General features: G+C 42.1%; 1 protein-coding gene across 1 annotated transcript in view; it reads left to right on the forward strand.

The window, feature by feature from the left end:
- The window catches only part of PAPPA (pappalysin 1), a 220,807-nt gene that overhangs the window by 123,718 nt on the left and 74,846 nt on the right, over positions 1-22,243 (forward strand). The window contains exons 8-10 of the mRNA XM_019540642.1: positions 1,320-1,448; positions 3,197-3,288; positions 16,651-16,847. Coding sequence (XP_019396187.1) covers positions 1,320-1,448; positions 3,197-3,288; positions 16,651-16,847 — 418 coding nt within the window. The remainder of the gene's footprint in view (positions 1-1,319; positions 1,449-3,196; positions 3,289-16,650; positions 16,848-22,243) is intronic.

Here is a 22,243-nt window from a genome sequence, read left to right on the forward strand (position 1 = left end):
AGGTCCCTTCCAGCCCTAATGTCTATGAAATCTATGAAATCTCATCATAGAAGGCAACCAGATTGGTCAGACTTTAATAGATATATACATATTCAGGTTTTAATCATACAGGAGCTGTTTCCTTGCTTCTGTCTAGAAGGAAATGTACATTTTTCTGATAGTAAGAGGGACAGTAGAGTCCAGTTCCTAGAATATTAGAGCAAGACTTGAGAGAAGTGGGCTCCATTTCCAGTTGTTCCACTGAATTGATGGGTAACCTTGGTCAAGGTACTTCAACTTTCAGTTTCTAAGTTGCCCCAGCTATAAAGAAGAGATAGCATTACTGTCTTCACATATAAAGCACATTGAGATATACTCATAAATAGTAGTATATTACAGCCAGAAGACATTGTATCAACATTATTATTTTACTGCCAAGCAACAATTTATTTCTCATGTACAGAAACAGCTGATAAATAGTTTACAGCCCTGCATAAATATAAAAATATGCCACTATTTGGAAATTCTAACCCAAGGTTGACTATGAATATTCAGCTCAGTTACCCTGAGTCTAATACAAGGATCCTAGCTCCTACTGCTTCGACCTCAGTATTTTCATTCATGTAGCCCACTACTCAGTCTCATCCTGTCCTCTCTGCATAAATACCTAAAGTTACTGTACTAATGATTATTTATCATGGAGTCATTCCAATACAACTTCATTTTAATCAATTGGTAGATTTCCACTGGCTCCAGCAGAAGTTGGGTTGAGCCCAGAGTTGTACGGAGAAATAATCAATGTTTGTAAAGCACTTTGAGATCCTTCAATGGAAATACTGCATGCTTCAAGGGCAAAGCATTATTTTGGCGTGCCACATATGTAGATACTTGTATATTGCTTTATTCCAAACAGATTGAGGTGTGGTTTTCAGCCTGTCTTTCATGGTTTCCTGGTTGAATTTGCATCCATAGAACTCATCTTCAGATTTGTACCCACAAAATCAATTGTGTTTGTAAATCCGTAGCACAACAAATTTAACTGCTTGGGTTGCTCCAGCATTCAAGCAGCTCTCAGTTGCAACTACGTGTGCTTGCAGTTGAACTGCATATGGAGAAAAATGGTGAGTATTCCCACATAAGAGCTTTCTGGGGGAAAAAAAAGAAAACCTGATCAGACCCATATAACCCCACACTGGTGCTTCAAGAATTTTCAAGGGACCTGAATTAAGAAAACTTTTTGAGTAGCTCCTTTTTAGTAGCTCCTTTTTAGTAGCTCTTGAGTATTACTTTCTTAATTACTTTATTGAAAGTCTCAAATAATATCCCCTCTTGCATTATAGGGAGGTGAGTGACAGTACCACATACACATACCAGGTTGTCGTTGTTACGGGGACAACAGAGAGTGAACCTTCCCCTGCACTCGTGTACATCTCTGGAAGTGGATACTGTGGAGATGGGATTATCCAAAGGTAAGTAGGCAGTAGATGCATAGGTGAAACCATGGTTCTCCCAGTGATCTATAGTTTGGGTTCAGAAAAGAAGTGACTGCCTTTTCTATAATAACTTCAACTGTGATAAATGGTGATTTGCTGTCTGTTATAGTGTATGATGACTCTCAGAGGGAGTGTGTTAACCAATGATCCATGTATCTATTATCAAGATGGTATTAATTTTATAGGTAAAATTATCGAGATAGCAGAACCACTCCTTCCCCCCCATATGTGTATAGACACATATACATGTACATATACAGTCCTGTATAAGTTATTTAGGTTATCTATACATTAATATATATAATATATCTATGTACATTATATATATGCTACATATACATATGCAATTAGTGTTAATTTCTGACAAAAAGGGGGGCTGTTCACTACATCTTCGGTGTTGTCATTAAGTGAGAAGTCCCACGTGGCCCGGCAGCTGGTGGACATTATATTCAGTTGCCCTATGGGAGGCCAGGTTTCCAGGGCAACTTCTTAGCATGAGGTTTCTCTGTAGGCCACTAGAACTGGGATACATTTGGAAGTGACAGATTTGGGCTCCGAGGGACAATGTTAGGTATTGCAGGTTCTCCATTAACTCCTCCCTCTCACCCTCTGCCCAGGCATGGCCACTAGTTATAAAAATAATCATTACCAATTGCATTAGGATTTATTATTTTTACCATATTTAATTTATAGCTCATCAGCCACCTGCTCAAAGCCTCCAGGCATTTACAAAATTTAATTAATTAAAGGACAAGAATAGCTACAAGTGAAGGCCCAGTCCAGCAAGCATTGTCTACTGGGTGCAGTGCTTCCTGTCTAGTCAATGGAACTCAAAGTATCAAGGGCAGAACCTGGCAGTAAGTGTTTGCCAGACCAAGCACTAAATCACTTCATTCAGATAAAATAGCCACATCAGTGAAAAATGTGGGTCATATCCACTCTCAGTCATTGTATCAACTGTGGCTTTGCCACAAGTCCTGAGTTAGGGTCTGTGCAAGGCTGAACTTCCCCAGGAGCAGACCAGGAAAGAGGTTCTCTCACAGTCTTATCCTCCATTGTCCCACTTGCTCTGACCAGGGAAAATTACCTGTGCCCACCTGTTTTATCATGTTCAGGTTTTCCCTATCATGCTGGAAAAACTGTCCTTGGTGGTACATTGTAGGGGCCATGCCCAGATCCTATCCATACCCCATCAACCTTTCTCCATCCCCAACTGCCACCTGTAACTTGTCCAGCCAGCCCAGAGAAGGGGCCTCACACCTCCTCATCCCCCACTTGGCAACTGCATTGTCCAGGTCACAGTCTGGCCCTTTGAATATGATGAACCTCATACATTTCTCCCTTCTCAGGCTTTCGTCTCATCTTCTAGGTTGTTCTCTTTCCCACACCTGCTGGGTCACCAACCACAGCAGCCATCAAGGAAGTTGCCCATATCCCAACCAGGGGATGATAGCGGCATGTACATGTGAGGGAGGTAGTGGGGAGGAAGCAGACTTATAACAGTAGAACTATAAATGCTGGGGATATGTGGGGATGGGGACGGGGACAGGGGCGGGGGGTGGAGTGAGGAGGCAAGGGTTTTTAGGGTCAGACCACAATGGAATGCTCTACAATAATGAATTAAGCATTTTGGGGTTATGAGAAAGGAACTGAGGGAATGCAGAGAGCTTATACATTCAGCCATTTTTCATCAGATTCCTTTTGTGCATGTGTCCTGCCTGCAGAGACTTGGGGGAAGAATGCGATGACATGAATAAGATCAACGGTGATGGCTGCTCTCTCTTTTGCCGGCAGGAGTTATCCTTTAATTGCATTGGTAAGTCTGGTTCAGAGCTCTTTCCACCCAGGGTGGGCAGGAATAAAAAATCAGCAGCAACCCCAGTGACTGGCCAGTGAGTTTCTGTGGAGGAGAGAAAGAAGGTGGAATTTGTGGGTTTAAAAGGTGAATGCCCTCCCCAGCTACTAGTCAATCGGATGAGAAATTGGTTTCAGTGGTGTTGTAAAAGCCTTGGACTTTTTAACCTAGTCAGCCATTGTGAGCCTGATCCAAAGCCCATTGAAGTTGGTGGGTGGTTTTCCATCAACTTTGATAGGCTTTAGATCAGGCTGCCTGAGAGGATATCAACTGATCCCTTCTAGTAAACAGAGGAAAGAGTGTGAGGGGAAGGGCCGGGGAGAAGAAGCAGGTCCAGCTGAGGTCACACCTCTTTTGAGATGCAAATCGATATCTGAGGATCAAAGGTCCAGCTAATCCCCTTTTTCGGAGGTGAAAACTGCTTAATCAGATTTCTTTTGCAAGCCTGCTTTGCCCTGATTAGCAAGGACTATAAACACAATGGCCGGAAGATGCTCAAGCTGTCAGGAGAGGGCAGGGTTGCAGTTACAAGCTTTACATATTTATTAAACATCTCCTGAAGAAAGCTGGGCAGTGAGGAGGTGGGCAAGTGAAGCCCCGTCTATGCTACAGCATCTGTGTTATGCTCCTGTATCACAGAATTGCATTATAGCCTAGGGCTGGGATAGGCCTCAGTTAGAGTTTGGAGTGGATGCTTTTTCGAAAAGCACTTCCTGAATCTAAGAAATTAGGGTACAAATCACAAAAAGACCCCAAATTTGTCTCAGAAAAATGTTAAGTTCTGGTTCTGTCCAGAATGACCAAGAGAGCAATCTACCTAGCCATAGTCTATCTAACATGCTGAAGAATTGTCTATAGCAGCCTCCATCATATGACCTAAGGCCATGATTCAGCAAAGCACTTAAGCATGAGTGTAGCTTTTAAGTAGGGTCGGAGTACTCTTGTAGCCATGATAGTCCAAGAAATATGTGAGAAGCAAGGGGTTTTGGTGATACCTTTTATTGAACCAACTGTGCAGCTGGTAGAGATGTTAGACAAGCTTTCAGGTACAAAGTACCCTTCCATTTGCACTCAAAAGTTTGTCTAACATCTCTCCCAGCTATACAGTTAACCCAGTAACAGATATCACCAAAAAACCCAAAACAATCCTTGTAACTTTAAGCAGGTGAGTAACCCTGTTGGAAGTCAATGGGAATATTTGTATTAAATTGCAGTACTTAAACCTGCTGAAAGTTATGCACTTCTCTAATCAGTTTGTAGAGTCAGGGTCTCAAAAATGAAAACGTATTTCTTGTGATATTTTTTCAGTCCAAACCAGAAATGAAATAATGAAAAATGCTTTTTTATCACAGCTCCATGGCTTGTCTCAGACTATATAGAAGTTTGGAGACACTCTGTCCACCAACCATTTGTGCAAAGAGCACAATAAAATACAAATCAGGTGTTCTTATTTCAGTATAAAATGAAATAGTTTTTCCGTCTTGCTTCTAGTTTGTTTTGCCTGTAAAGAACAGGTAGTTTTCAGAGCAGGTGAAACGCTGTTCACTTTCTGTAAAGCAGGAATAAAGTGAAAGTTTATGTCTTTGCAAAGAGTCTAAGTTAAAAAGAAATCAAGAGAGAACCCAGTTGTTTCTGAAATGTGGATTCAGTAGGAATCTGAAAAAAACAGACTAAAGTCAATGGAAACAGGACAAACAGGCCCAGCTCCTGAAAGGTATATAGACAACTCAATGGGAGCTCGTGTTGTAATACTATTGAGGATCTAGTTAGGCCCCGTTGACTTTATGCCTCAGGATCACTAGCAATGAATACCATAAGAACCTGAAGAGATGCAACATCTGTCTTTCAGACAGTCCTGATTATAAAGCCTATTTCAACACACGATAAAATCTTATCAGAAACCACTAAAACATTGGGGAGACTGTATTACTATGCATATATCAATATTTAGGAGGAAATAGGAAGTTACTGTCTTGAAAGCCTGATAACATCAAGCTGGATCTGTTATGTTTTGTCAAATAAAACTCTTCCTTGACCTCAGTGGGACATATTGCTTGAGAAATGATTATGTGACTGGACCATAATTCAAGAAATGAAGAATAAAATATGTAAATTTCCTCTGAGTTTATAAGACTACCGCACACTATGGCCCTTCTGAAATAATAAATAATCATTTCACATTGTATCATTTTCATATTGATACTCCTTTTATAACATTTAGCTCTCTAAGGCCTCAGTAAATAACGTTGATCACACGCTTATGTACTTGCTGAATTTGGGTGTGAGGGTTTGAGCATGCCAACCTAATCAGTGTTGCAGTTGCTACATTTGGCAGTAAGGATTTACAGGCTTGGACCCCAAATTATAGGGAGTAATCACTACACATATGGACTGCAGTATCCAAATGAAAAGGTAGTGTGAGGTCTCCATGATAAAAGGCTTAACAGAAGGTGGGAGCATGTGTACTCACACCTAGATAGGGACCACCAACCTAACCTCATTTGCTAGAACAGAAATACAATTATGCAAGCAAACACCCTCCAGTTGTAAGCCTGCTGCTTTGCCTCTCCATCAATGTCTTTTAAATTTCTTTTACTCTGGCCGGTCCACAGTGTTCTGGGCACGTGACCTGCAGCTCTGAGGACACTTTGCACCCATGCCTGTAACTGTATTAGGTCTTTTTGTTTGTTTGTTGGTTGGTTGGTTGGTTGGTTTCCCCTCACCCTTTTCTTTATAATCAGATAAATCTGGATCAGTCTGCCTTGTAATGGGATGGGTATTGAAAAGAGGAGGGAGGCAGGGGAGAAAACTGTGTGGTCTTTACTGTCAGGCTGTCCTGGCCTTCCCAGAACACCATGCAGAGAAAAGAAAACAGATAAGCTTAACAGCATTTTATTCCTTCCACCAAACCGAAGAGCAACATTGGAATAAATAAATTCATTAATTAGAACATCTGGCAATACTTTCTTTTAAATGTAATGCTGCAATGTAAGCAACCCTTCTGCAGCCTGAATGTTATTATTTATGACTACAAGCATAGGTTTCTGCTTTGCAGATTTTTGCACATGGAAACCTTCCTCCTCCCGCCCCCTCCACAGGACTTGGAATTTAGTCCCAGAGGAAAAGTCCACCCTCTTTTGTTAATAAACATCACCCTGCGCACTACAGGAGAAAAGCAACCTAAAGCTTTCTCCACTGTGACACAGACACCTGTTCTGTTGGAGCTGATGGATATCTATTGCCCTGAACATTCACAGCGCAGCAATGATTTTTCATCACCAGGGATCAGAGCCAGATTCAAACCAAGGACCTAAAGATGGCAGCTTCCATCTTTTCTTTTAAAACTTAATGAAAATCCTCCTCACTCATAAGTTGAAAGGGTCAGTAAGGGGACCCATTGCCTTTTTCCATTCCCATTTTAAGATCCTTTCTGAGGAGCAGCAAATAAACATACACATGACTAATTTGCTCTAATACAGCCCCCATCTCCTTATATTTATCCCTCACGTGCACAAAAAACACATATTATAAACATGCATCTGTAAGAATGCATGTGTATATTTTTTATATATGTATGCATGAATGTATTAATTTTCATTCCAGTTGTGTATGTCATATTCATTGTGCATTGATGTAACTCTTCATTCCTGAAGAAAGAGAAGGACATAATAGAAAAGACACAGAGATAAATATCAAAGAATCCAATGAAAAGGCAATATGAAAGGATATTAGAGAAGATAGATAGGCAAATTTAAAAAAGACTTCAAAAGATTTTCAGGTCCTATCTCAACCTCTGTGTCTGCTGCTTAGTTTCTGTTCTCTTACATCATATTGTTGTTGTGGTTGTTGTTAGGATCTTTATTATTTTATATATATTTTACATTATATTTCATTTCGGGGGGAGAGAGGCCCACATAAATAAAGGCAACTGTTTATAAACTAAAGCCTCAGTTCAACAAAGCACTGCAGCCAGCTTGTAATTATAAGTATGCACAAGCAGTACTATTGAAGTATTCCTGCGTTTGTAATAATTACGTACATGCTTAAGTAACGTGCTGGATCAGGGTCTCCATGCTGCCCAGTGGAAACAAATTAGAAGAAAAGGGACAAAATGATACTAAGTGTCTAGATGCAACAGTAGTGGCTCAAAAGGGTGAGAGGAGGGCAGGTTTTAAGTCACTAATGTCCCCTTTAACACCTCTTTTCAACTTATCCTTGGTAACAGCTCATGGTTTGCTACAAATTGGGAGCTGTCATTCCCTATTCCCCTTCCAGATGGAACCTCCTTTACCTCTCTCATTAACTACCCTTTAAGTGTAGCATTCTCCCTTTATCTTATTGTTTGAAGACTGCATTGCATTCCTGAAAATAATTAATATTCATGAGTTTGCTATCCTTGTTTGGAGCGTGAACCTCTTGGGAAACTGCAATGTTAAGTGAGTGACACAACTCTAATTTTATGTCTTTCCTTTTCTTCTTCTTCTTCCTCCTTCCTCTCTTTCTTTTCTTTGACAGAGAAGTAATGTGCTTAAAATACATTGATGGATGACCATCCATATTCATTGTGGGCATGCTTTTAGAGCAAAGGGAGCTGCCCTCCCCCCGACCCACACTCCCACACAGGAACATGCGGCTTTGACAGCTGACTCTACAACCCTGCACAGCAGCTAATGGTGACTTCTTCTTCCAAGAGTAGTAAATCAAATCCTGCAAAAGTTAAAGGAGTGGAAGGTGCTCAGCCCCTTTCAAGAGGTGCCTAGCACTTCACAGGATTGGGCTACAGCAAAGTGTTGACCAGGTAGCTTGGGAAGGAGTAGTGCAGGGGTGGCCAACCTGCAGCAGGCATGCCACAAGTGGAACAGGTAGCCTCTGTGTGTGATATGCAGTGTATCAGGGAGGAGGCGGCAGAGTTGACAGAGAGCACAAGGCAAGGAGCAGAAAGCAGGGTGGTAAATCATGCAGGGGAAGGGGATTGGGGTGGCACTTGGGAAGGGTGAGGAGCTTCATTTGTGGCCTGCCTGCCAAAAAGATTGGCCTCCACTGGAGTAGTGGATGGGCAGGGAGCTTTAGCAGCAAATGGAAATGTGTTCAGTGACTGGAGCTATTCAGTTACCATTCAAGCAAATACTAATATTAAGCTTCAGGAAAATACTTTGTAGCCAACCATTTCCTGTAGCCCAATAGAGTGTGTGACTCGATGCTCCAAAATTTCTAAGGACTCGTTTGGCAAGTTAATAATAGCAGCAATGTCATAAGGGCTGTAAAGTGATTTTTTTCTGGAGGAGCAGTCATTAACAGTGCAGGCCTTAGCAAGGCTACTTCAACCGTAAGGCAGGGAAAACAATCACTATGGGCAGCAAAATGCTTAAGGGCAGTAGCATGTTAGTGGGGGAATGTGGCCTAGCATGGTTTTGCCTAGGCCAGGGATACTAAGCCTGGTTTTTAGCATTTTATTAAAACAAAGATATACTGGAAGTCCATCAGAGGTAATTCTCCCCTACTTGTTTCTCCACTCTGATGTCATTCTTTTCAGGAACCAAGCAGGCTTCTCTTTCTGGACGTGCTTCTCTCCTGTGAGAGCATCCTCAGTATCAACTTGCTGGACTCGCAAGGCAGTGATGAGTTCATGGCTTTTCCTCGCTGTACCATCCCACCAGAGAGAGAAATAGTTTGTCTTCCTTTGCAAATGGGACCACTTGTATTTTTCCCCCAGAGCTGCTTCCCTAGGGCAAATTGATGAGCTTCAGGGAGAGTCACTGTTTGTTCATACTTGAAATGACTGCTTTCCTGCATGGTTAGCACCCATGTGCACCAGAAACCATAGTAGCTTTCAGTATGGCTAATGGTTCCGCATAAATCCTCTTCGAGGCAAGAGTGTGCTATCATAAAACCAGTAATGAAGTAACCTGGAAGGGACCTCACAAAGTCATCTAGTCCAGCCCCCTGCTCAAGGCAGGATTGTTGCTTATAAAACCATCCCAGCCAAGTGTCTGCCCTACCTGCTCTTGAATATTTCCAGAGATAAAGATTCCACAACTTCTCTAGGCAGCCTGGTCCACTGCTTGACCAGCCTCACAGTCAGAAAGTTCCTCCTAATTTCTAACCTCTATTTCCCTCTGCTCCAGATTGAGGCCATAGCTCCTAGTCCTGTCCCCTACTGTCACTGAGAAAAGCCCACCTCCATCTTCTCTACCATCACCCTACAGGCTTTTGAAGACCATTGTCAAATCTCTTCCCCCTCCACACCTCTCCAGTCTTCTCTTCTCCAGCCTAAATAATCCTAGCGTTTCTTTCAGTCTTTCCTCATAAGTCATGTTTCCTAGGCCTCTAACCATTTTTGTTCCTCTCCACTGTACTCTGCAATCTGCCCATATCCTTCTTGACGTGTGGGGCCCAAAACTGGACCCGGGACTCCAGATGAGGCCTCACCAGTGCTGAATAGAACGGAAGAATCACTTGTCTTGTTTGGAAAGTGACCCGTCTGTTAACAGAGCCAAGTCTATTCCTGGCCTGTTCTGCAACAAGAGCAATGTGTTAGCTTATATTCCACTTATGGTCTTTTGTAACCTCCAGGACCTTCTCTATAGTACTGCAGCCTAGCCAATCATTCCCCAGTCTGTATTTGTGCATGCGGTTATTTTGTTCTAAATGCAGGACTCTGTACTTGCCCTTGCTGAAATTCATCTGGCTGATTGTAGACCATTTTTTACAGTCTATATGGGTCATTCTGGATCCTAGCCCTGCCTCCAGGGTCTGTAACTCCACCCAACTTGGTGTGCTCTGCAGATTTTCTAAGTGTACATTTGGTTCCATCATCAAATCATTATTGAAGATGTTGAACAGCACCAGACTCAGGAGAGACCCTTTGGGAGCCCTACTTGATACTTCCTCCCAGCTAGACACTTAGCCATTGATGACTACTCCTTGAGCACAATACTCCAAGCAGCTGTGTATTCACCTCCAATCTAGTCTGTATTTCCTTAACTTGTTACTGAGAATGTGATGGGAGACAGTGTCAAAAGCCTCATTCAGCTTTAATTCTACATGGCTGATTGAGACACAGAAGTAGAATGATTTGCTTAAGCGAGAGACTTAGTGGAAGAAACAGGGCTGAAATTCAGAAGTGTGAGAATCCTAGGCCCATTGTAATGTACTTTGCTATTTAGTACTAGGCAGACCTTTTATTTCTCTGATGACATACGTTGCAAGCTATTGATATGTGACTTTATTCAGAATGGTCTCTGCATGTCCTGTTTAGTGATTTTTCTCTCCTAAATTAGAACCCACAGAAAGGAAAATTAACCCCAAGCACTTTATTGAAATAGGAAATGTAGCTGTCTTCAAGTCTTTCAGCATTAAAGAGGAGGCAAGCATATCTCAGAATTTAGGTCACGTTACCTTCTCTGCTCCCTTTGGCTTAAATGGGGCAGGAGCCAGTGCTCGGTTTCTGCATTCAGATGGTGCAGTTTAATCATTTCAGATTTTCATAGGGAACCTCTGGACAAGCATCTGCTCATTCATTGATGTTACTCTGCAGCTGGAGATTCAGCTGAAATGCCTGAGTACTGATTATTTACCAGGGGGTCAAATCCTGGCCCTTTAGAAGTCACTAGGAGACTATTTTTTGAGGTGGGAGACACTGTGATTTGACCTTAATAGGTCTGAACATTTTTGCTGGTGGTTGGGAAGACCTGCAGGCGACAGCCATCCCCTCCTACCTCCCGAGGAGGGTTGAACAGACCTGTCAGGGGTTAAGATGTGAAGTCTGCTCTGTTCCAAGAATTTCTTACTCTGAGACAATGGTTGTGCATTTTTGTCCCTTTTTTCGGACGAATAGCTATGTGGCATGAGGCTTGTTGTAGTTGGACACGTCCCTAAATAAACAGCTGAGCTTAAAAATACTCCTTTTTTTGTCTGGCCTGTTTAAAAAAAATAGTAGTTATTGTACAAAAGAAGACTATTCTGGTGCCAATCACTGTATTCCAAGCTGAAAACAGGAAGCTGCTCTGGGTGTCTGTCCCCAGCACTTTGACCATTCTGCTTGGACATTAAAGGCCTCGTCCGAGGATGTGCTCTGTGCTGTGAATTAGGTAGCTCTATTTTTTCATGGTGTGGAAAGCTGCCCATCACAGATAAGTCTGTATCCTGCATGGCTGCTTCCTGACATGGCCCAGACTTCATCGGTTTCACTGGAGTAAATCTCTAGCCTCTCCCAGAACAGGTAGCCATGATCCTTCAGTGATCCATGATCTTAGCTATGTTAGACACTTCCTGGACAGTTTTTGTGGCTTTATATGTTCCTTCCTGTCTGTATTTTCTGCTGTAGTTGAGCTACACTTGGTGCAGCTTGGGGAGCAGGGGCAAAGGTAGCTTTACATTACCGTGACAACCTCACCCTCACACTGGGGCCTACAGGAGCTAGTTTGGTTCATGTATGGCATCTAGCAGCCCCAAGTCTTCTATAAGTCTGGCTGTATCTAAGGACTGTTAGAAAGCAGCAGTGTTAGTCATGCTTCTTTCTCCTAATTTATGCCCCTGTGCTTGGTTAGGAAGGAGTGGCAGAGAACACACATGTGCCATTCTGGATTTTCTCAATTTCATTCCAGCAGAAGAAGAGCTGGCCCCCAAATTCCCAAGCCTTCACTGATGGCTTGTAAGGAGAAGGGAACTTGGATGGCCTGGATGATCTGGCTTCTGATCCCAAGGTCGTCTCAGGGTTTTGGGGCACCTGTATCAAAACCTCCAGAGAGACACCATCTTACACACTCGGGTCCTGCCCCTGGAGCAGTTTTACTGCTCTAGGTTTTTATTTGGCTGTAGTTAACTGCATATTAATTGCTTCATGTCATTTTTACTTACGGTCAACATCTGGTCCACTTCAGGACCAAGTCCAGGGCATGCTGTTCAAATCAGGCACAGCTTTAAAGTGAAAAGGCCCCCCTTAGTTAATAAAGTACATGGAACAGGCAGTTTACAACAGAGGGAAGCATGTAGGCAGTTAAAATATATATATATGCATATATAGGTTGTGTGAGTGGTACCAGGAGCAAGATGAACTGTACAGTACAAAGGATTCTGGGTCCAGTAAAGAGGAAAGGGGGTTTTAGGTTATAATGGATGGAGTCTGGAGTGTCCTTTTTGTAATGGGAAGGCCAGCTACGGGACTAAGTCATAAACTGGAGATCTTTTGTTGAGACTGCTGATTCTGAGGCTGTTGCATCAGTCCTTGGCTCCTGCTGACTCTCTGGAGGGTAAACATAGCTTGTGCTGCCATGGAAGGGACTTCAGACTGCTTAACAGGGTCGGGTAAAAGCCTTAGCTTTTTCATCTTAGCATCTTGTCCCTCCCACCTAATTCCTGAAGGACTACAGACATTGATTCTGTGTAAATTATGTTTTGTTTTAGAGGTGAGATAGGTAGCTGTGTTAGCCTGAAGTCAGAAGGAACAACAAATATCTACCTTTATAGACTAACTGAATAAGAGAGAGAGAAAGTACAAACTTCTGTGAACTCATGTTCACTTCATCAGATGCTGTGAAAGGACAGCAAAAGGCAGAGTATGAAGTAGAGTGAGTGATTATATTTAGGGACCTACTTAAGATTTCATAGATATTAGGGCTAGAAGGGACCTCGCAAGATCATCAGGTCTTATGCACAGAATTTCCCGGAAAAAAATATAAAAGCTTACCAACATACAAAGAGAGCACAGAAATCCCTGCAGCCATAGAGCACAGGGTACTCTAGAGGCTGAGCTAGTAATGTAGATTCAGTGAAAGTGCTAGTCAGAAAAGTGAAAGGGTTTTGGCACCATCTTTTAAGAAGCCAGATGCAATGCCTCAGTCTGAAGATGAGTATTTGGTCTCTTGGCCAATCAGCAGTGAGGGGTGGGGCCACCAGTGCCTCTTGGCCAATCAGCAGCGGGGGGGGGAGGGCTCGCCGTATAAAGACCACAAAATCAGCTCCATGCGTGGCAAGTGGTCCATGAAAAATCCATTTGTCTCACTGCAATTTAGGTAGTTCCCTAACTATAATACAATAAGTGGGAAAGCAGGAAAGGGAGGGATAGCATGGGAGAGGGAGTGGAGATGTGCTGCAAGAGGCATACAAGCAGAGAACCAAGAGAACTAAAGGGGTCACAAAAGCTAATCCAGGTAATGATATAATATTTCATAGTCCCTGTTTAAACTATACTTAACCCAGTCCAATTTGCAGAGGATTTCTTGTTCTGCAATTTCCTGCTCAAACTGGCTTTAAATTTTTTTCTGCCTGAGAATAGCAATCCTGTGGTCAAAAATGGAATGACCAGAAAGGTTGAAGTGTTCTACCACAGGTTTTCGCGTCTTCCTGCAGTTGGTATTAGATCGGTGTTAATTCATTCTTACACAGAGATCGCCCTGTCTGTATGATGTAGGAGTGCCAGTAAGGTTCACAACAGCTACCTGAAACTCATTGCAGCTTGTAGGGTTGGGCCTTGGACTGTAGGTTCTTCCAGACAAAGATTGGACCTTGCCATGTGTGTATACCACACTTAGGAGAGTAAGTCCTGATCATGATAAATAATATTTTCTGCAAACCCATCTTACTGTTAGTGAGTAGATTCTTAGGAAGAACCAATCTGAACGTTTCCACATGAGAGCTGTACACTTGATTCTCAAGAGGTTTGCAGCTGTTTCAGCACCTCTGAAGGCCAGGCCCTGTGCTGTCTTTTGAGTCACCAACACCAAGTTGAACTGCACTGGCTGTCATCTTGATGCTGATGCCTCTTCTACCTGCCCCTTTCACATCTCCAGAAGTTTCAGGAAAAATTCAAATTCTTTGGATTCCTTCCAAAGCAAGAATATTTATGTAATAAGCTACAGTGGCATATTGAAATTCAGAGTCATAGGGTTGGAAATTTATTTGCCCCATAAAAGGACACCCTTAAGTGTTTCAAAATAACTTGCCAGTGGCAAGAACACATAGTCTCTTAAAAAGAAAATTACAGCTGTAAAGCCGTAATTCCCTATCTTTTTGCAAAACCTACGAACTTGATTGAATACCTAATCTTCCTAATGCAATTTAGTTGGCAACACTGGTGGGTTATGGAGGGCAGGGCACACTGACTCAGTGCATTGGAGAAGGGACATGATACGGTGCCATTCAGCAAAGACTCTGTTAATCATCTGGGCCGTCTCCTTTTAATTCAGACATCTCCGTCTCTCCGTTCTGTTCCTCCCTCAGATTTTGCAGACTCAAGTAGACAGATTTATTGGGGTCTTAAACATAATCAGGAACAAATTAGCCTCTGTAAAGATCACACACTGGTCTGGATCACTGCTATTCAAAGGCTGCTTCCTCTCCACGTGAATATGAATTAAGTCATCTGATTGGAGCAGATCTGGAGTATTCTTTTATCCCATACACATGATCTTATCAGAGGTCTATTACATTTATCATGTCATTAAGAGGGAACTTTTAGAGATAGCACAGGAGAAAGCTTGGTATATAAATGTACTTATTTCATTGCCTATAGTGGGAAAAAAATCTGTGTTTGCAGGTCTGTGAGGGGCATTGTTTCTAAACCTCTAGATATATTATGACTGTGTGGATGGACACAATATATTTGGTTGGGAGTGTAAGTCTGTGCCAGTGGCAGTATCTGCATATAGGATTAGGTGTTTATGTGAAACGTATATGCATGTTTGCATGTCTGTCAGTGTGAGCTTTACACAGGCATGAAGAGTACAAAGAGTGTGACTGTGTCTTTCTGTATAAATTTGTCTGAGTGTGAGTTGCATGTGGAAGTTATAAGGAATTTTTAGATCTTTTGCTATTTGCACTTTTTTAAAAGGTCTCAAAGATTTCTGTTCGGACCTTCACCTTGCCTGAAATTTGGAGATATCATTAACAGGAAGTTATTTTGCAGCTTTGATTTCTTTATATCAGAGTAGCTCAGACAGTGCAGAGAGACATGCAGGAGATTTCAGTGCTCCATTGAAGGAAAGATCAGAACTAGAAAAAGAGCTGGAGAGGGACAAAATGCTGGTACCCCTCTTTAAATGGGTTAAGACTCCAATCCAAGTTGTCTATGGACGTCAGGATGGAAGTGAAGGCAATCTCTGTCTTCCATCTTTCATTCTCTACCTGTCATCCTCCAATCTTATGACCAGGCATACTGTTAAGGAATTGGAAGTTTATGACAGGGGCAGGGAAAAGTGGGGTGTAAGGTCATTAAATGATTGAATTGTAATAAGCTGATTTATTCTGGCTTATGTTGTGGTATTTCACTGTGTAAACTAGGAGGAAAAATAAACGGGATTTAGCAGTTTGGAAGTAACTCAAAATTGAGCAGCCGTTGGATTTTCTGACACCTACCCCAAGATAGTCCAGTGTTACCAATGCAATTCTCATCAGGAGTTATTGCCATCATTCCAGCTAGTAGTTCCTGCCAGTTCCCTACCATTTTTGCAGTAGTTTCTTTGCCAGACAAAAATACAACCGTCTGTCAGGCCTGGATACCTTGTGGGGTTTGACAAAGACAACATGATACAAAATTAAGATACCAGTAGGTCAGAGGTTTACATTTCACAGTGGACTTTTAGTGGCTTTACTGGTCTGTGGTCTTTTTGAAAGTAGATGGGTCTCAGTTCAGTTTTTAATGGGCCTGTTTCACAGACACAGCCTCAAAAAATTGGCACTGGTGGACATCTTTGTTGGCACTCTCATTAGAGAAGCCACAGAATGAATGAACAAGGAAACTAAAGTCCCCTCTTATATCTGATCCTTTCAGGTCAAGTCTGAGTCATTTTGGTTGGGGCAGTGTGTGTGGCAAGCTTAGCCGCCTTCTACCCACACTGTATCTGCTTTTTGGATAAACAGATAAATTTGGCCTTTGGTTTCTAAGGCTGTTAATTTGGCAGCTTTCATCCTCACTAAATTCAGCTGTTGTTGTTTTGCAAGTGTCATTTATATAGGAAACATTGCAAACCAAATTCTCTGTTGGCTTAAAACCATGGTAGACTATGGAGTTATGCCAGCAGTTTGGCCCTGTTCTGTCTTCTACTTGTGTGTTGGTACAGTGCATACAGGTAAAAATAGGCAGGGAGAACTTCAGTTGGGAAATTTCTTGGGAACTTTCATATGGCAAAAATGCTGCAATCCATTTTCTTTGGTTTCTTAAATCATCTCATATTGCGCTGGTAAGTAATGAATGCCACTGTAGTAAAAGAGGCCTGGTTGAATGGATTCATCACCACTTACATTGCCTGGATTATTTTCTGTTGCTGGGGACCCAGAGAATTGGAAGAAACTTAATAATGATCCTTCTTTGATGTCTCACTGCAGATGAACCTAGCAGGTGCTACTTCCATGATGGTGATGGAGTGTGTGAAGAGTTTGAACAAATGACTAGCATCAAAGACTGTGGTGTTTATACTCCCAAAGGCTTCCTGGACCAATGGGCTTCCAATGTGTCAGTCTCACATAACAATGACCAGCAGTGCCCAGGATGGGTGGTCATTGGTCAGCCAGCAGCAACACAGGTAAGGAAGTCAATAATGCTCTTCAGTGCCAACCATGAAAAGCTTGCAGTTGACTTGTAGGTTTGGTAAGAAAAGCTTTATGGTGCCAGCTTTCGTTCCTATGAGCCTGCTGCATAGCAGTCAGTTCCAAATTCTGTGTCCATGCAGGAACTTCTAAGGTGAATGAAGCTGGTAGTCTGTCTGATTAAGCCTCTAAGAGTAACTAGTAATTATTTATTTATAAATATTTATTTATATGCCCCCTCCTCAAAAGATGCTCAGAGAAGCTTACAATGAAACTAAAAATACCTGCAACATGAGAGGAAGAAAAACCTCCAAGAAGCAGTCATGATATAATTTATCTCCAAGGAGAATTTCCTCCAGAACCTGTTAGTTAGGATCAGCTTATATACCATAGCTTCCAAAACTTTTGTTGGTTTATATATTTTGTTATGGCACCTTTTAGGGTTACAGTATTTGGATCTTAGGGAACAGTGACTTTGCAGCTGAATACAAGGCTATAGCCTGTGTCCCAGCAAAGCTGCTAACCACAAGGCAGAATGATATGTTTAAAGTAACATTGTAAGACACTTAGGCAAGCATTTTCCTAACAACGTCGTAGTGTCGTAAGATATGTAGCTTATTGTGTAAGGAGAACTAGATGTGGCCCACCAGCTATCATCAGGAGATAAAGCAAAAGTAAGACCTTGGAGATGAAGGAGTTAGCAAGAAATGGCGAGTGACCAAAGGAAGCGGAGGTCAAAGTCTTAGGCATGTGCTCATAGTAAAAAAGCATGTAAATGAGTAAAACGCGTAAGTAATTCCATGCTAATGAAACAAACAGTAAACAGGGGTGGAGCTTGAGATAGGAGGGAATATGGGTGGAACAAAGGAGGAACAAAGGTAGAGTAAACATTAATGACTATGAACCAAGGTGTATAAATGTAGAAAGAACTAATGTTTGTGGCTGCTCCCCAGTTTTTGGGAGCTTGCTTGAAGTTGTCTCCATTTTGAATAAAGTTGTTGCTAGCAATGTTTGCTGGTGTTTGCTCTCTGAGCAATTGGATCATCGTCTGCCTAGTCGTTGGGTGCCACGTGGAGTCAGGGTCTAACAGCACTGAACGTTCTTGTCATCCATTTTCATAGCTAATCCTTCACAGCATCCTGATAAGTTCTTGTCTTCAGTACTAGGTTGGGGCAATGAATTGCAAAAGCTAATTGTGTTACATGACATTTGGGTGCATCTACACATGTGCTTTAATTTGATTTAACCTTTTTTAATACGCTTTAAAGCTTGACTAAAAAAAAACTGTGCTATTGGGGGAATGCGTATTAAAATAGGTTAATTAACATTAAGTGTCATTTAAAAACCATACTGTTTCAGTTAATGCGCATTAAGACAGGATAATGCACATTTTCTTAGTACTTGACAATGGAAGGCACTTTCACATATGCAGGAAGGCTGCCGACATGCTGTAAATCCAGTGCATTGAAGCAGATTTGACTAATCGAGCACAGAAATTAACATGTTCCAGCAGCCTTCAGCGTCATGTGTATCAGTGTCCCCGCACTGAAAAATGGTGGCGGGGCACTTTGAATTAAAGCTTGTCAAATAAGCTTTAATTCAAAGTGACCCGCCACCCTTTTTTCAGTGCAGGGACGCTGATGCACATGATGCTCGGGCACTTTTAATTAGTGCAGCTCTCTAACTAAAGCCACCCCATCTCCCAGAGCACATCTATAAACACCTGGAGGAACTAGATTTAATGCTCGTTAACTAAAGCATGTTAATGCACATGTAGATGCACCCAGTGTCTTTTCTCCTGGAATATTTTAATCTGTTAGCTTTTAATTTCATTGAATATCCCTAGGTTTTGTATTCTAAGGAAGGTTCCTTCTGCTCTTCTGATCAGTTTTCCCTGTATCTGTTGTTCAGTACTTTGTATACTTTCATTATGCTTCTTCTTATTTGTCTCCTCTCTAGGATGATTAGCCCCAGCTCCCTAACTTTCCCCTTTATTCTCCTAATAAAACTAGACTTCAGTATCTGGAATGGGGCTTGAGTGAGCCGAGAGGAGGGGTAAGGTAATGCCACACATGGAATAAGCAGATCTCTCTCCAAATGCTTCCAAGTTGCCCTGTCAGTGGGAGTGTCTACACGTGTAATTAATGTGATTGAATAAACTGTGGCACAGTTTGAGCTGAAGTAAACTAATGTGGACATCACTGTTTACATGTGCATTTAAGCACAGTAATTTATTTCACTGTCGGATAGTACTTGAGTCTGATGGGACTATCCAGCATCACAGTAAATTAGTCTACACCAGACTTAGTGCTACAAATGTGTAGATGGTGATGCTTTACTGTGCAGCAAATTAGTCTACTGCACAGTAAAGCGAATGTGTAGACCCACCCAGTGAGAACATCTTTTTCCAAATAACTTAGCCCTATTTATATTGCACATGAGTCTGCAACTGATTAGTGATATGCAATATGCCTAGGTAGTACTGGGTTAATACCAGGGCAGTATTTCACTCTTGCCAGCAACCTAAGATCACATGCACTTGCCTTTCTTCATGTTTATGGTTTGCTTTCTGAAGCATAGAAGGAACTCCCTCATGGTGCCCCTGTAAATGATTTGGCTATTCTTTCTCTTTAGCTCTCAGTGCATTAGAACATTTCAAAGCACAATGTCTCACGCACAGGTGATGGGCATGTGGGGGGAGGATGTCCATCCTTAACATTGACATTATAGAATTACAGCTCTGATTTAGCAATAATTCCCCAGTGCAGGTAGGCTTCATTATCTACCCAGAGCACCGAGACCTGTGATTTTCTTTAACTGAGATGACTGACTGGGGGGGTGGAGAGGGAGAGGAGGTGGTAGGGGCACCTTTCTCCATCAGAATATTATTCAGAGGTGTGTGTTCTCAGTTACACATTTCTCATGTTGTTATATGTATTTGACTGAAATCAGAGAAACATTTGTGCTGGCTTTTTTGTAGTGACTGGGAAGTGACTTATGATCAAGCTTTGATGGGGTGGGATTACAATGCCTGCTGCATAGATATAATTCCAGTTTCTTGTATCCAGGAAAGATGAAGTTGTGCTGTTTGTACTTGCAGATGTGCTTGTGTCTCACTTTGATTCATACCTTTTCCTATTGGCTGTTCCTGCAGAGATGACAGCCTTCTACTTACCCCCAACAAAAGCAATTTCTAAATTGGTATGGCTAGTAGAGTAGGAGCTTCTGTTTTTAATTCCTACGGTTCAGCATATAGCCTTGGAATTGGTGTAAATAGAGCTGCGTTCCCCTGATTCCAGTTTAGCTGCATTAGGTTTATTGAACTTCCTTAAACTAAAGTAATATATGTGGGGAGCTTTTGTTTTCCACGGGAACAAGGTAGGTCCGTAGCTTGTGAAATGGTTTCTGATTTATCACTCTGAAGCACTTAGATCAGACAGCAGGCCATCAGTCTCTTAACTAGAAGCTCTGACAGGGTGAAAATTAACCTAAGACCCCCTCTAATCACTGCATGTGAAGATCAGTGGAGCATTAACACCTTCTGCTTCATTATCTACCCGAAGCACCGGGGCCTGTGATTTTCTTTAACTGAGATTACTGATTGGGGGGCAGGGAGGAGGTGGGGGCACCTTTCTCCATCAGAATATTATTCAGAGATGTGTGTGTGTGTTCTCAGTTACACATTTCTCACGTTGCTGTTATATTTATTTGACTGAAATCAGAGAAGCATTTGTGCTGGCTTTTGGTAGCGAATTCCTTGAAATATATGTGTAGGTGTGGTCTGTAGTAATACACAAAAGATATAAACTCAGTGTTTGCTAGCAATCAATACTTTCCATAATTACACCAGCTCAGTCCAGGTGCTTTTAAAGCATTTTAAATACGTATTTTAAGGATCACTTAGATTTTTTTTTTTCATCCCTGGGTGTTTCAAAACCTGTTTTCTCACCACAGCTGTACTTCAATCATAGCTTACAAATAGGTTGCTTATGAGTAATAGGCCTTGCAAAGCTGTTTGTTATTGTAGTGTTTTTCGTAAGTATTAGGCTGCATGCAGTTGTTTGCTATTCTGACTTTGTTTCTGAGCAACACTGGACCCCATTTGCTTGTTATTGTAGGGTTGGTTCCTCACATCGATTTGCTCACGAGCACTGATTTATTGTTGTGGGGTTACTCAGGAGTACAGCTCAGTGTTAAAATACCAGGACAAAAAGAGATTCTACATTGTAAGGCTTGTTTTGAACAATAGAATACTTGTAAAAAAATGACACGGTCTTGGCGAATAGGTATAATTTAGAAAAATGGAAAGGTCAAATATCCCCACTTTTAAACAATCACACTTTCCACATAGGCAAGAAACGATAGACAGCCACTTTTGCTTTCCTGGCAGCTACTGTTCAGAACTGATTAAGAAATATTCTCAGTACTGACAGCATCATATTTAAAGCCAAGTAGGACCAGTCAGGTATACTGCACCAATGCAAAGCTACTCACACCTACACAAGGTATTTTCTTGATTTCTATGTTGTCCCCCGCTGGGAGCATTTCATTCAAACACAGCTAGGCACCTATTATTGACAAGATAAGCAATCCGGGGGGGAGGGGATTTGTACACTTGAACATGTTTTCTACCTACAGAGCTTGCTGTGAGCTTATAAGGATCTTCCTTTTTCTGTAAACTCTTTGTGAACTATTAATGTGGATGTTTTGTGAACATGTCTTTTTCTACAGCAGTGCTTCTCCTTCAAACTGAGTGGGTCTACATGGGATGCTTTACTGTGTGGTAGGCTAATCTGTTGTCCAGTAAAGTGTCACTAAGTAACCATGCTAATAAGCTACTGCACAATAAATTAGTCTACTGATCAGTTAGTTAGTACCTGTAAGTACAGGTACTAAACTAACTGTGCAATAGATATGGCACAGTCCAGCTCTTGTAGATGCTAACCAGGAGCAAATTTGCTCTGGGGCAGCGACACCAGCAAGGGGCCTGGTCCTGGTGCTGCTCAGTTCCAGCAACAGCTCTCCCACCCTGTGCAAATCAGGACCTCTCCCAATGTGTACAGGGCCGGCAAATGACTGTCTCCTTGCCCCATGCTTCCTGCCAACCCCTGGCTGGCACCCAGGGGGAGCGTGGAGCTCTCATTTGCTGCTTCAGGGGGGCAGAGCAGGGTGGGAGCCAATCTGCTCCCAAGAGGGAGAGCGTGTAGATGTGCTCCCCAGGTAGACTTGCGGCACAGCATTTTTACTGCATGGTAAGCCTACTTCAAATTAATAGCACATGTAGATGCACCCATTCTTCTTCTATTGATAGTTTCTGTGGGAAATGTAGCTCTTCACAGAGTTTAGGGTACGTCCATGGCTGATGAACCTCAGTGAAGCTCCACTGAAGTTG

The sequence above is a fragment of the Crocodylus porosus genome, unplaced genomic scaffold (genome assembly GCF_001723895.1).
Source record: "Crocodylus porosus isolate Cpor-Errol unplaced genomic scaffold, CroPor_comp1, whole genome shotgun sequence".
NCBI classification, from domain to species: Eukaryota; Metazoa; Chordata; order Crocodylia; family Crocodylidae; genus Crocodylus; species Crocodylus porosus.